Source organism: Myotis myotis, unplaced genomic scaffold, assembly GCF_014108235.1.
Source record: "Myotis myotis isolate mMyoMyo1 unplaced genomic scaffold, mMyoMyo1.p scaffold_m19_p_13, whole genome shotgun sequence".
In the NCBI taxonomy this organism is placed as follows: Eukaryota; Metazoa; Chordata; class Mammalia; order Chiroptera; family Vespertilionidae; genus Myotis; species Myotis myotis.
In genome coordinates, this window is record NW_023416317.1 from 26,018,005 (window position 1) to 26,033,441 (window position 15,437).

At 48.5% G+C, this 15,437-nt stretch overlaps 1 protein-coding gene across 20 annotated transcripts in view; it reads left to right on the forward strand.

The window, feature by feature from the left end:
* Positions 1-1,835, forward strand: part of TFDP2 (transcription factor Dp-2) — a 126,222-nt gene extending 124,387 nt beyond the window's left edge. For all 20 annotated transcript variants that reach the window (XM_036332329.1, XM_036332336.1, XM_036332326.1 and 17 more), the window contains 2 exons: positions 427-532; positions 713-1,835. In XM_036332329.1, coding sequence (XP_036188222.1) covers positions 427-532; positions 713-896 — 290 coding nt within the window. In that variant the 3' untranslated portion in view covers positions 897-1,835. The remainder of the gene's footprint in view (positions 1-426; positions 533-712) is intronic.
* Positions 1,836-15,437: the final 13,602 nt, after the last annotated feature.

Genomic DNA, 15,437 nt, shown 5'->3' on the forward strand with positions numbered 1-15,437 from the left:
GGGCAAAAATGTGTCTGTCCTTTGTACCTGAGACATTTCCAATGTGACTCTCTCTACCCACTGCTGGCTTTGGCTGTTACCACCGTCAGGGTCCCGAGTCTTCCATGGCGAGGACAGCAGGCGTCCACGGTAGTCCAGTGTGTGCTGCCTCTGGAGGTCTTGAGAAAAGAGAACGAGAGCCCACAGTTGGTTGAATTTGAATTCATTCTTGCTATAGTCAGCCTTCCTGTCTCTCCCGCATCCCCCTTATGATTTAGAAATGTCTGTTTTCTGCTGAAGAAATCTGGCTTCTCCCCAGGGCAGGAGACTTGTGTGGCTGTGATTAGAACAGGCTGATGCCCTCACTTGTCCGCTCTCTTCCCACGGGAACAATAGCAGCCACAGGACTGCGGGACCCACCCCTTCTGTCTTTGTTTTTCCCCGTAGATATCTCCACAGGACCGTCATGGTTAAACCAGGGGCTGCTTTTGAACTCTACCCAGTCAGTTTCAAGTTTAGACCTGACCACTGGTGCCACCTTATCCCAATCAAGGTACGTATGTTTCCGGGTTCAAAAGGCCAGCTGCGGGGCCGGCCCCTTCTCAGAGCGCAGCATGCCCCTGCCCAGGCCCTGGCCGAGCCCTCCGTGGCTCCTGTCCCCTGCCCCATTCCTGTGTTACGAAGCAGAAAACGTTCACCACGTTAATGAGCCTGTGTTTGAATTGTTTGCTAGTGTAACCCAGGGGTTCTGCTTGGATGCTGAAGTGGCCTTAGCAACTGGGCAGATCCTTGCCCCAAACAGTCACCAGTCCAGCAGTGCGGCCTCTCACTGCTCCGAGTCCCGCGGCGAGACGCCCTGCTCACTCAACGACGACGACGAGGAGGAAGAGGAGGAGGACTCCTCCTCCCCAGAATAAAGACAGGACGAAACCCACGTTTTCCTATTGATGCTCATGTGTGTTTTAGTGTGAGCTCTTGTTTTTGAAATGATTGCTTCAGTCCTTGCTTCTGTTTGCACTGTGTGTCCAGTGGAAACTAGGGAAACACAATCTGCGAATTACACGCAGGCTGACACGCTTGAGATGAACGTTACCGTCTGTGAATGAGAACTGACAGTAGGGTAGTAGGTCACCTCTCAGAGCGAGCTTTCTGAGGGGACAGCGGGACAGGCCTGGGAGAGCTGGGCTGCATGAACAAAGCTCATTTACCTTCCGCACGTGGGACCTCTGGTCCCCCACCCACGTGACCCTCCTTAGAACCAGGATTGCTTCTCTCCGTGGGAGGCACGAATGGGCGTGACGAGCTCCGGTGGGTGCGCGGTGCAGTGTGGGAGGGAGTTGGGCCTGGGCACAAGCTGCACTGCGGAGCTAGCTGAAAGCCTAGTTGAGGTGCTTTACGCATCAGCTGCCTTAGACAGCTTCTAGAAAGGAGCGCGCTAACTCTTAAGTACTTAAGTGACATTTAGAATAATTTATAGTAAAATGGAAATGATCACTATTAGCCAATGCATTTGGTGCATAGAATTTTTTAGGGCTACTTCTGGAAGCCAAAGTAGAATAGCCTTTCCACGTGCATTAAATACTTTGCCAGCACTGCCTTTGCCAGCGTTCTAAATCTGGGGTTTCTCAGAGAAGGAAAGTATCATTTTAATCAGAGCGATGCATTTCATACAGCGCTTTCATTTAAGACAAAGGAACACATCCCTCTGACCAGATTGCTTGCTTACAGTTCCCTGTAGTAATTGTGTGATTTCACCCAGTGTGCAGTTGATGAAAATGAACCAAGTGTCATTTCCCGAGTATGATAGCACTGTTTTCCTGTCCATGTCACCTTTTATACATTTTCATTAATCCAAATGGCCTTACTGAGTTATTCCTGGGTAAACTGCGTTTCAGACTCACCTGATGTCGCATTTCGAAAAGTGGTGAACTCTCCGAATGGTTGGGGTTATGGTTGTGCAGTAGCTGGTGTGTTGTTTCATAGCCAAAGATGCCGCCAGGAACGCAGTGCTGGCGTGTCCAGTTCCTGCTCCTCCGAACAGGAGCATGGAGACACCTGCCCCCATGGCCAAACCCCAACCAAGTCTCACAGCAAGGCCTGGAAAAGAGCAATAATAATAGAAAATGAGCTCTATGGTTTGTCTTGGCCATTGGATTTGCCCCCAGATTATGCATCGAGCACCTGTGGGCTCAGCCCAGGTCAGTCCTTTCCTCGGCCCCGAGGGGTGCGTGCAGTGGCCTCGTGCTGCCGTTCACAGCCCTGCCCTGTGCTGCAGTGAGCGGGGAGGACCTGGCTGGCCAGGGGCTGGGTTAGGCCGTAGAAACGAATACACAGAAACATACAACTTGAACTTAACTTTCTTTTCAGACGAAACTCATTCTGTCAGAAATAAGCTATAGTGCGGACTCAGAGTGCAGAGATAGAGGCAGTTTTTAGAGAATTCGGTCTCAGCCTGAGTTCCAGGCACATCTCTTAGGCTGGGCAGATGGGAGGTGCCCAAAGCGGCAAAGGCCCAGCCAGGTCCTCACGGGCCTTCAGGAAACACTGACCAGGAGGTCATCAGCTGCAGGCAGGGAACACCAGGCTCCCTCCCCACTGTCCCTGAAGAGGCTGCTGCCTCCTCCACCAGCCCCTGCCTTTCTCCTCTCTGTCCTGGAAAGGGCCCAGCCGGGACCTGGGGAGGCCAAGGGCCACAGCTAGTTTTCAGTCCTCACCCTGTGTACATCAACATTCATGACAGTCCATCCATCATAACCTGACCTCTACCAAGTAGCAAACCCTTGCTAGAGATTTTTGGGAAATGCTTCCTCTCTCTCCTGCTGCTACAGTTTTAAATGGACAAAATATGGGTTTAAAAGAAAAAGCAACCAAAGACTTACTGTGGTTGGTGCCCCATCCTTGGCCGTCCAGCCATAGGTGTAGTGTTTGGTCGGAAATGGCCCCGGTCCTCAGTAATGTTTGGGGTCACTGCTGAGGACATCGAGTGGAGTCCCACCGAGGGCATCAGTACAGGCTGGTGCAAAGCCTTCCCTGGCAGAAGCTGGGAGTAAATCCTGTTTTACTCCATAAATCCCTCAACAGATTGTCTGGGTCTGAAGTCCTGCGCTCAGGCACAATTTCGTATAGAAATCAGAGTGAAAAACCGTTAGGAAATAGCGATTGCAATGTCCAGACGCCATTCTAGGAGCAGCACTTGGGGTTATGTGCACACGTGTGTGCCCACACGGACATCTCCTAGAAGTGGCGCCCCCTTTGATTCTGGGGCAGTTTAAGAGGCCTTTACCCCTTGGGGGTCAGTTTACTGTTACTCTTTCAAGTGCATAGTATCTTCAGTCCGCACATTCTTGCTCCAGTATCACTTGTGTGAGGCTCCTGGCCAGCCTTGGACCTTAGGTTATGGCACCTGCCCAGGCCTCTCTCCCTCTCCCCCACTGTGCATCTAATCGCCTTCAGGAAGATTGACATAAACTGTGCCTTAGGATCATGGAGGACCTCAGCGAGCTGACAGTGACTTCTCACCTCCACAAAGCCCACTGCCCTGGAAAACTTGACAAATGATGACCATGTGTTTTGTTTCCTTCAACTTAATTCTGTATGGAAGTGGTGGGGTGAAAACAGTGGTTTTACCATTTTAACAGGATGAAAGGGTAACTCCCCTCAGCAAAATGTACAGGGGAAACCATACTCTGCTGTACCTGGAAATAATGCCAGGTCCGCCCTCCACCACCACCATTAGCCCCGGTCCGCTCATTCAGGTGGCGGTGTTCACAGTTAGCCCTGCAGACCTCCATAGCTGGCTGTTTGCTAAACCACCAGCCTCGGCCCTTGGGTCCTGGAGGCAGCCAAGTTACTTCAAGCACAGTTGTAACAGGCGCCTGGGACAGCAGGACACAGTGGGGGCGGGTGTGCATGGGGCAAGGCCCGCAAAGGAAGGGACTGCCTCGGCTCTTTCTGCCGGAGCCACACAGAGCGAACCCTGCTTAGCTTTACCAATAATTCACCTCAAGGGCCTTGTGAATACCTACCTAGTTCGCTCCCCTCAGGCGCAGAAAGGTGTGTCCCAACCCCAACATTCTGAGAGGTGGGCATTAAGACTGCTGCCTTAGCAGTGAGTGTAAAGGTTTCACCCTTCAGTAAGCATGTGAGTGAGGACAGAACAAAGCATTCAGGGCGGGTAGTGCGGTGGAAACGGGCAATGGGACGTGGGGGAGGCTGCTTTAGTGTAGGGGTGGCCAGGGAAGCCCCCCTGGGAGAGGGACGTTGGTCCTGAATCAGACCATTGAAAGGCATCTCCATACCTTCTTCCCACGACACTGCCCCATCATATGCACCTGGAGTCTCCTGAATCCCAACGGCCACACTGCTCCAGTTCTAAGCATACATTGGGTTCTTTTCCTTTAATATGTTTTACTGATTTTAGAGGCAGAGGACGGATAGGGAGAGAGAAACATCTATGAGACAGAAGCATCACATTGATCGGCTGCCTCCTGCACGCCCCCTACTGGGGATCAAGCCCACAACCCGGGCATGTGCCCTGAGCGGCAATCAAACCAGTGACCTCAGGTCATGGGTCTATGCTCACCACTGAGCCACATCAGCCAGGCTTAAGCATCCATGTTGGAGTCTGTGAAATAATTTTTAGTATTTAAAAGAAAACTCAACTTAGCTACCAGCAGTACCCACAAACCAAGAGAAGGTCCTAACCCATGAAGTTCTCATTAGCTTTGTTATCTTCCAGTTGAAAGGTGGAAAAGTACTTTTCTAGGTGTTTTCCTTTAGTTTTAAAAGTTACTGGGTACATAAAGATCTTTTTACATTGGACATATAAAGGCGATCTTTTATCTGCATGTATACTGGCATTAGTGGAGCTAAAGACTATAAGAACCACTTACCCAAACAGGTTCTCCATTTGCATGTGCCCACAGCAAGGGTTCCCCAGCGCTGATGAACGTCCATATGAATTTATCGAAGGCCCGCAGTGTGTGCCAGGGGCCTGCGCTGTGCTGTGAGGGACCCTTGGAAATGTGCCTGTTTAAATTCCACTCTAGCCAAACACTCTGAAGGGAAAAAGTCTGATATTTGCTTAAAAATTTACCTTTAAAAAGTTGAGCTAAATATTCACACAAATTATAATATTTCTCAGGAAATAGCCCCTTTCCACAACCAAGACAGCTCTAAAAAGTTACGCTTAGATAACCTTTGGGATCCAGTTTCCCACAGACCTCTACACGCACAAAATGCTAAGGAAGAAAAAGTGGGGGACACAAAACTGAACCTGCAGTTGTGCCCTGGGAACCCCTGACAAGCACAGAAGTGTCACAGCAGCTGTCCGTCCGTCCGTGCACGTGGTGTCGAGACAGGAGGAGGAACAGGCAGTTATTTGTATTCTGTGCCGAGGTTCTCTCCGGCGAAGTAAACTTGTCCTTACATGGCCTTTGCTTTACGAAAGGCCTATAGAACTGACCCCTTGCTATTCCAGCAGGACGGACCTGGGTCTCCTTGCTTACGGCGGCTTTGGGAGTCGATGTAGCTGAGGCATAGGGCAGGACACTCCTTCACCAAGGGCCTCAGAGCAGGAGAGAACAGCTCTCCACCTCACTCATTAAGACATCACTCCTCTACCGTCCCTCAGAGTGTGTAGAGTCTACCAACCAGAATTCCCCTCCGGGAGGACCACATGGCCTCCTGAAACCTCGCCCTCCCCACAGTCCTCCCAGGTGGCTCTGGGACTAGCATCAGCCCCGTCACACCAAGTGCTACACAGCCGGCAGTGGGACCTCGCCCGGGAGGCTGTGGCATCAGCTTTGGACCTCAGGTCAGAAGACCCCGGGTCTAGACACATCTGGGAGGACACTCCTCCATGGGCAGAGACTGGCACGCACCCTGGCCATTGGTCATTGGTAAGGGGCATGAGGTGAAGTTCCCCACTACCCTTCTCTACCACATTAGCTTGTTTATCTCAACACAACAAGGACACACTTCCCCAGGTTGTGCTTGGGTTTCACAACCAATCATTTTGTCACCATGTGTCATCTTCATATGCCAGGCATCATCTAATGACAAACAGCCTGATTTTGCGTGTTCGCGACCGAAGTCAGATTTTTTTTTTTTTCCATACTAAAGGTCTCCGAGGACCCAGATACTTTTCTGCTAAAAAAACAAACAAAAAACTTCTGAACTGTTGCCTCTCTTTCTCAATTAGCACCACGGCAGGTCCAACCCTCCATTGTCCTGAAAAGGACCTATCAACCAGCCCCTACCCTGGCCACTCGAGCTCTGGGCCCAGCTCAGTACAGAGTTCCTGGGGCTGTTTTGTTCACCACCATCACACTTGGCTTGCAGACGGAAAAGAAAAAGGCTGTGAGCCCAAATCACCCGCCTGTTCACCTTTTCATTTGGAGACACTTTACTCTGATCATGCGCTCCTAGGTTTTATTTCCAGAAAATATAGTTCTGTGTTGTTTTTCTGCATGAAGGAAACATCACGGTGCCACATGCTCTAGGCAGTTTAATAAAGCGAAACAAGGGGATATGCAAACACCACATCTGACTTGCCTGACGCAGACTTTCTTAGATTGGAGTACCTAACCTGAAATGATGTATTATTTTGTAGCATCTCAAACTTTGTAAATAAATACCATTATTTTTATATTGAAATTTTATAGAAGAGCTATTTCTGTATACTTAATTATCCCTGGATTTTCTGAAATTGCTTCCGGTAGATAACGGACAAGTCCTAAGCAGTGCTCCTCTAAAGATGGTTCAAGGACCACCTGCAGCAGAAGTGACAGGGGTGGGGTGGGCGTTAAAATTTTGCATCCCCCAGTCCCACCCCAGACACTCAAGACGCTCTGGGATTGGGGCCTGGGAAGCTGTACTTTTAATAAACTTCAAGTGATGTTTTTGTCCATATAAGTGTAAGTATCTTTGTCCATCCTGTAAGGTTAAAAGAAGGACAGAAAGAACGAAAAAGCATCTGAAATGAGGATCAGTTGTGCTTGAAAGGAAAAATAAGTATCAGACTATTGTATGATTTGAATGAGATGCACTATAGAAAAAAATATTTAAAATAATGTTGGCCTCATTATTAGTGGGTGGATAGGGGGTTAGTGGATACTGTGGTACATTGCCCAGCTCCCCTACTTTCAGACCGAGATACTCCCCAATTGCTGAGAACCTCCCCCAGGAATTGCAGCCAGTGAGGGGTATGAAGCCAAGCCTTTTTGCCCCAACTTGGCGTATCTGAAGGGTCACCCCAACTTCAGAGTTCCTCATGGAATTGGTCAGTTTCTCTGGCAACTGCATCATGTTTCAGCTTCCTCCTCTGCCCCATCCTGCTTCCCTCACTACATTACAGGTGGTGTTCCCAGGAGCACTCTCTAGTACATGGACACCACCTGTCCCACCTATGATGGAAATACTAATATCTAAAGGATTTTCTATATCTACTCATAAAGACATGAACTCCTGCCCAGCGGGTGTAGCTCAGTGGTTGAGCATCAATCTATGAACCAGGTCACAGTTCAAATCCCAGTCAGGACACATGCCTGGGTTTTGAGCTCAATCCCCAGTAGGGGGAGGGCAGGAGGCAACCGGTCGATTATTCTTTCTTATCATTGGTGTTTCTATCCTTCTTTCCGCTCTGAAGTCAATATATATATATGGTATATATATATATATATACACACACTAATAATAGACCAACATGGTAATTGACTGTACCTTTGCTATGCCTGCCATTGGCTGATCAGAGCAATATGCAAATTAACCGCCAACAAAGATGGTGGCTAATTTGCATATTGCAGCAGGACAGGACAGCACGAGCTGCCATCCAGGCCCCCGTGTGCGACCTGGGGGCAGGGGCTCAGGCAAAGTGATCGCTGATTGCTTCGCCTGAGCCCCCACCTGCCTGCCTGGGACGGGGCCCACTCCCGTGTGTGACCCGAGGGTGAACGGGGGCTCAGGCGAGGCGATTGGCATCGCTTGCCTTCGCCTGAGCCCATGCCCGCTGGGGACACAGGCCCTCAGAGAGAGAGAGAGAGAGAGAGAGAGAGATGGAATTTGGCACCCTGCATCCCTCCCTGATCAACCACTGTGATTCCAAGCCAGCGAGGGCTGCCTTCAGGCTGCAGCTCCAGGTCCCTCACCCCCACCCCATGCCGAGAGCACAGTGCTGGGCAGGGGCACCCAGGGGTTCAGGAATGCAGTGCGAGGGGCCAGCACGACATGGCGGGGGGCTGTGTTTACACCGCCAAGTTCCCCAGTTCTGCCCTGGCCCGCGCATCCCTCCTTCTTCCCCTCAGAGGCCCAGCTCCTGCCTACATGCTTGCTGGGCAAGTCCAACTGCACCGGGGAGTGAGCCATGGCGATTGGGATGGCTACTTCCTGGGATGGGACGGCCGGACCATGGCGATTCATGAGGGTGATGAGGCCCGTGGGGCATGCGCAGCCCTCAGGCTGCAGGGGTGGCTGGCCAAGCCAAGTCTGGCTTCAGTGGGGCCAGTGGGAGCCCGAGGCCACCCCAACCCCCACAGGTCCCGGGCGGACGGTGGCTCAGTGGAGAGCGGTGTCTCCATGCATGGTGCCCAGGGGCGGCTGTGAGCTGCTGCAACCCCGCCCCATGCTTCAGGGAGGGGGAGAAGGCTCGCAGCCACCAGCACCCTAGGCTGCACAGCCTGGCCTGTGCCTCAGCCTGTCAGGATGGCAGGGTCCAGAGCAGGTGAGCTGCTCCCTTCCCCTAGTGGTAGAACAGGGAGGAGAGCGCTGGGTGCAGGGAGGGGACCTCAGCTGGGATCCTCCTGGTGTGGGGAAGGGGCCCAAGCCTGGGCCTGGTGGGGAGCTTAGGAAGTCTGGCTAAGCAGGCGCTGGTTCATACCAACTCTTACTCTGCCATCTTCCTCCAGTTCTTCAAACTAGCCCCCCTGCCCCACCTGTCCGGGGGAATGGGCTCTGGGTGACCTCCCTGAGCTCAGACTGTGGACCCAGAGACCTCAAGGAAGAGTGCCCGGCCGGGCCCGGGCAGGGGCCGGTGCAGAACTACCATGGGCAGAGTTGCTTCGGTGTCTTCGGTGAAGTTTGCAACTGACCCAAGGAGGAAACCCGAGAGGGGAAAGGCCGGGAGGCATGAGTTGCCAGCACTTTAGCCGCTTGAAAACAGCTCCACTTGGAATGTGAAGTGGTTGTATGTTCAGCTGAGAAGTGAGGGGGCTGAACTCCACCGTCGCTGGGCTCCTGTCAGTCCGAGGCCCAAGCGTCCACCACGACAAGGAAAGAACAGAGCGAGGGGCCCGGAGGAAGGGAGGACAATTAAACAAAACCGTGTCTAGACTTTCCCCAGCCCTCTCCTTTCTGCTGCCTACAAGAGCCCCAGGCCCGGCCACAGGTCTGTCTCCACCTTTTAGTCCACTATTCTCCAACCACAGAGGAAAGAAATAAGGAAGGAGTCTGTGCTGCCTTCAGAAAGTATCTATATACCTGATCGGCCAGTTGCCTTCCACAGAGGGAGGCCAGACTGTGGCTTAGGCCCGCTCCCCACAGGGACATCAGTAGGACATCCTGTGAGAGCTCCCGACTGTTAGAGGGGGCAGGCTGGGCTGAGGGATGCCCCCCGAGTGCACAAATTTTTGTGCACCGGGCCCCTAGTATATATATATATTTTAAAGACATGCAAGTGGTTAGAGCAGTGGTCAGCAAACTGCGGCTCGCGAGCCACATGCGGCTCTTTGGCCCCTTGAGTGTGGCCACGAAGTTTCAATCGCACTGTACGTGCGCGCCCGCATGTGGTATTTTGTGGAAGAGCCACACTCAAGGGGCCGCAGTTTGCCGACCACTGGGTTAGAGTGTCATCCAGAGACACCAAGGCCCTTTTGGGTGGGATCCCGGTCAGGGCACATACAAAAATCAACCAATGAATGCATAAATAACTGGAACAGCAAGTCAACGTTTCTCTCTCTCCCCCTCTCCCTCTTGCTCTAAAATCAATAAAAACATTTTTTTGAATTAAAACCCATGAGAGATTAAAAATTGCGGCAGAGTAAGTGGATGCCACATAGACATGCACTCATGGCCAAACCGGAATTACAACTAAAATACAAAAAACATCCTGAACAATCAACTAAAGACTAGCTGGAGAGAACCCTGATAAGCAAGGACCGAAAGTGGAGACTGCACAGAGACTAGCAGGAAGGGCGGAGATGCAAAAGGGCTGGACGGGCTCACAGACAGCAGCTGAAGTTCTGAAGAGCTATCTCAGCTGTGGGGGGTTGCCACTGAGAACTCTGGATCTAATCCCCAAGCTGGGTCCCCCAGCAGAAAGCACCAGAACCGAGAAAGGTGCCCACATAACATCTGGCTATGAAAAGCAGCAGGGTTGCTGTCTGCCAGGGGAAATGCAGGCACCCTCTTAAAGGGCCAATGCACAAAATTCCATGTGCAGCCACTCATCTTGTGCTCCGGCAGAGGAAGAGCAGAGTGGACTGGAGCTGTGTGAGCAGAAGTCAGGGTTGGGGGCTCTTTGGGGTTAGAGCTCAGAAAGCAGATACCCCGGTTTCCGGTGCTAAGTCACATTGTGGAGGTCATCTTTCTCACACAGACATTTGCTATCCAGGGGGAAGACAGTGGACCATCCTATTGGAAAACACGTGGCCCCATGATGTGGTGTTACCGAGGCCCATTAAGAGACTGAGAATAACAATTAGCCTCCAGACAGAAGGAATTGCTCCACCCTGTTGGCAAAACTCTTGCCACACCTATAACCGATTGCCTGAGGGAAACTCAAGACTAAATCAAGTCGGTCTACAGACAGAGGTGGTCTCTGGAGGCCTTGAGTCTTTGCCTGATCTAATTAGTCAGAAACTATGTTTGACACTGTCCTGCTATAGAGACTGATATGCATAGCAGAGCTACCTAATACATAGTCAAAAACAGGCAGCCAAAATGAGACACACAAAAAAAGGAGCACCTAAATATATAAAAAAATGAGGAGCACCCAAGTATTTAAAAAACTGAGGAACACCTAAATATATAAAAAAAACTTCTAGAGAACTTTAAGGGAGAGATCGACAACAATAGAGTTATAATAGGGGACTTTAACACCCCGCAGACTTCACTGGATAGATCTTCCACACACACAAAAACAAGGAAACAGTGACTCCAAAGGATACACTCGATCAGATGGATTTGACATTTCATCCCAAAGCTGCAGAATATACATTCTTCTCAAGTGTACATGGGTCATTCACAAAGATAGACCTTATGTTAGGACACAAAACAAGGCTCTACAAGTTCAAGAAGATTAAAGTCATATCAAGCATCTTCTCAGATAACAGGGGAATGAAATTAGAAATCAACTATAGTAAAAACATTAAAAAACAATCAAATACATGGAGGCCAAATAGCATGTTATTAAACAATGAATGGGTTACCAATGAGATCAAGAAACAAATCAAAACTTCCTGGAAACAAATGAAAATGAACACACAACAACCCAAAATCTCTGGGACACAGCAAACGCAGTCTTGAGAAGGAAGTTTATAGCGGTACAGACCCACCTCAAAAAAACAAACAAACAAACAAAAAAAAAAACAAGAAAAATTAATAATAAACTAACCCTACAAATGAAAGCATTAGAAAGAGAACAAGAAAAGGTAGAGTGGAGAAACCAAGATGGCGGCATAGTTAAACACCGGAGATTGCTGCCTCGCACAACCACTTCAAGAATACAACTAAAAGACAGAACGGGCATCATCCAGAACTACAGGAAGGCTGGCTGAGTGGAAATACTACAACTAAAAGGAAAGAGAAAAGCATACCGGGACTCAGAGCAGCTGCAGTGCGGAAGTTAAGTGCACAGGTACGGAGGCGGACGTGGAAAGGGCTGGCGGCTGAGGACACAGTTGGCTTTTTCAATTGGGAGGGAGTTTCAAACTCCCTACTGCTCTGAACTCCAGTTCCAGGTGAATCTCTGGGGACTCTGACTGATAGGGGGAGAGGCTACACTGTCTGGCATCATTTGCATCTCGAGGGCGGCTTTCTCTCAGAGGTGCTTGCAGCGATTACCCAGACACTGAGACTCGGGGCCTCTTAGGGAAGGACTGACAATCAGCCATAGCTGTTTGCTCCACCCTATTGATCCCCTGGGACCCCACCCCGCCCAAGCTGTGCACGGAGGCTTTTGCAATCTGAAAATTACCTAACAAACTTGCAGCTGGCCCAAGGCCCCGGGGCAACTTGCATTCCTTCACAGCTGAGCTCCTGCTGAGTAGCCTCAGGCAAAGGCTAGATTAGCACCTCCTGAAAGATCCAGGAGCCAGTGTACCCGGTGGTCAGAATGGGACCATCCAGATTGCAACCCCTCGGACCCATAAGGGACACACTCAGGTGGCAGACTCAGTGAGCACCAAAGCCCCACTGAAGCAAGTCTTGCCCCAGAGGGGTGTCTCCAGCACAGAAGCTCTCCCACTGCAGACACAGCTGATTCTCACAGCCAATTGGTCAATTCCTCCCAGTGATACCTACAACAATCAAGGCTTAACTACAATAGACTGTGCACACAGCCCACAAGGGGGTGCACCAAGAGTGTCCACCTCAGGTAATTGGGGAGGCTGAGCCACTGGGCCCTATAAGACACCTAGCACAGAAAGCCACTCCATCAACACAGGGAAGCACAAAAAATGCGGAGACAAAGAAATGGGACAGAAATGGAGGAAAGCAAACAACTGGATATAGAGTTCAAAACCACACTTTTAAGGTTTTTCAAAAACTTTCTAGAAGCCGCCAATAAATATAGTAAGACCCTCGAAAAGACTGGTGAGATCGCCGATAAATGTAGTGAGATCCTCAAGAAATCTAGTCAGACCCTCGATGTTATGATAAAGGACCAACTGGAAATTAAGCATACACTGACTGAAATAGAGGATATTATACAGACTCCCAACAGCAGACTAGAGGATCGCAAGAATCAAGTCAACGATTTGAAATACGAAGAAGCAAAAAACACCCAACCGGAAAAGCAAAATGAAAAAAGAATCTGAAAATAGGAAGATAGTGTAAGGAGCCTCTGGGACAGCTTCAAGCGTACCAACATCCGAATTATAGGGGTGCCAGAAGAAGAGAGAGAGCAAGATATTGAAAACCTATTTGAAGAAATAATGACAGAAAACTTCCCCTACCTGGTGAAAGAAATAGACTTACAAGTCCAGGAAGTGCAGAGAACTCCAAACAAAAAGGAATCCAAATAGGACCACACCAAGACACATCATAATTAAAATTCCAAGAGCAAAAGACAAAGAGAGAATCTTAAAAGCAGCAAGAGAAAGAAAGTCAGTTACCTACAAGGGAGTACCCATACGACTGTCAGCTGATTTCTCAACAGAAACTTTGCAGGCCAGAAGGGAGTGGCAAGAAATATTCAAAGTGATGAATACTAAGAACCTACAACCAAGATTACTTTATCCAGCAAAGCTATCATTCAGAATTGAAGGTCAGATAAACAGCTTCACAGATAAGAGAAAGCTAAAAGAGTTCATCACCACCAAACCAGTATTATATGAAATCCTGAAAGGTATCCTTTAAGAAGAGGAAGAAGAAGAAAAAGGTAAAGATACAAATTATGAACAACAAATACACAGCTATCAACAAGTGAATCTAAAAATCAAGTGAATAATCTGATGAACAGAATGAACTGGTGATTATCATAGAATCAGGGGCATAGAAAGGGAGTGGACTGGCTTTTCTTGGGGGGGGAAGGGGTGAGGGGGATGGGGGAAGAGACTGGATAAAAATCGTGCACCTATGGATGAGGACAGTGAGTGGGGAGTGAGGGAGGAGGGTGGCATGGGAGCTGGGTGGAGGGGAGTTATGGGGGGAAAAAAGAGGAACAAATGTAATAATCTGAACAATAAAGATTTAATTTAAAAAAGAAAGGTAGCCCTAACCGGTTTGGCTCCGTGGATAGAGCATTGGCCTGCGGACTCAAGGGTCCCAGGTTCGATTCTGGCTCAAGGGCATGTACCTTCGTTTCGGGCACATCCCCAGTAGGAGGAGTGCAGGAGGTTGATGTTTCTCTCTCATCGATGTTTCTAACTCTCTATCCCTCTCCCTTCCTCTCTGTAAAAACATCAATAAAATATATTTAAAAAAAAAAAAAAAGAAGAAAGGTAAAGTAAGCAGAAGGAAGGAAATAATAAAGATTAGAGCAGAGCCCTAGCCGGTTTGGCTCAGTGGATAGAGCGCCAGTCTGTGGACTGAAGGGTCCAGGTTCAATTCTGGTCAAGGGCACATGATTGGGTTGTAGGGGGCGTGCAAGGAGGCAGCCGATCAATTATTCTCTCTCATCATTGATGTTTCTCTCTCTCCCTCTTCCTTCCTCTCTGAAATCAATAAAAAATATATTTTTTAAAAAAGTTAGAGTAGAAATAAATGACATAGAGACTAAAAAAAATAATAATACAAAAAAAATCAATGAAACCAAGAGCTGGTTCTTTGAAAGGATAAACAACATTGGTGAACTATTAGCCAGACTCATCAAGAAACAAAGAGAGAGGACCCCAATAAATAAAAGTGAAACAAAAGCAGAGAAGTAACCATTGACACCACAGAAATATAACTGATTGTAAGAAAATACTATGAACAGCTATATAACAACAAGCTGGACAATGTGGATGAAATGGACAAGTTCCTAGAAAAATACAATCTCCCAAAACTGAATAAGGAAGAATCAGAAAACCTGAATAAGCCAATAACAACTGAGGAAATAGTAGCAATAATAATAATAATAATAATAATAATAATAATAACTCCCAGCAAACAAAAGCCCATGTCTGGATGGCTTCACAGGGGAGTTTTACCAAACATTTAAAGAAGTAACACCTATACTCCTCAAATTATTCCAAAAATCAAAGAGAAAGCAACACTTTCAAGCTCTTTTTATAAGGCCAGCATTATCCTAATTCCAAAACCTGACAAGGACACTACAAAGAAAGAGAATTACAGACCAATATCCCTGATGAACATAGATGCTAAAATCCTCAACAAAATATTATCAAATCTCATCCAGCAATATATTAAAAAGATCATACACCATGACCAAGTGGGATTTATTCCAGGTATGCAAGTCTGATACAATATTTGCAAATCAATATATGTGATACATCACATAAACAAATTGGAAGTCAAAAATCACATGATCATATCAATAGACAGAAAAAGCATTCAACAAAAATTCAACACCCATTTTTTATAAAAACGCTCAGCAAAGTGGGAATAGAGGGTATAGACCTCAACTTGATAAAAGGCCTCTATGACAGACCTACAGCCAACATCATACTCAATGGGCAAAAACTAAAGAACAGGAACGAGAGGGATGCCCACTCTCACCACTCTTATCCAACATAGTACTGGAGGTCCTAGCCACAGGGACTGGACAAGAAGAAGAAATAAAAGGCATCCAAATTGGAAAG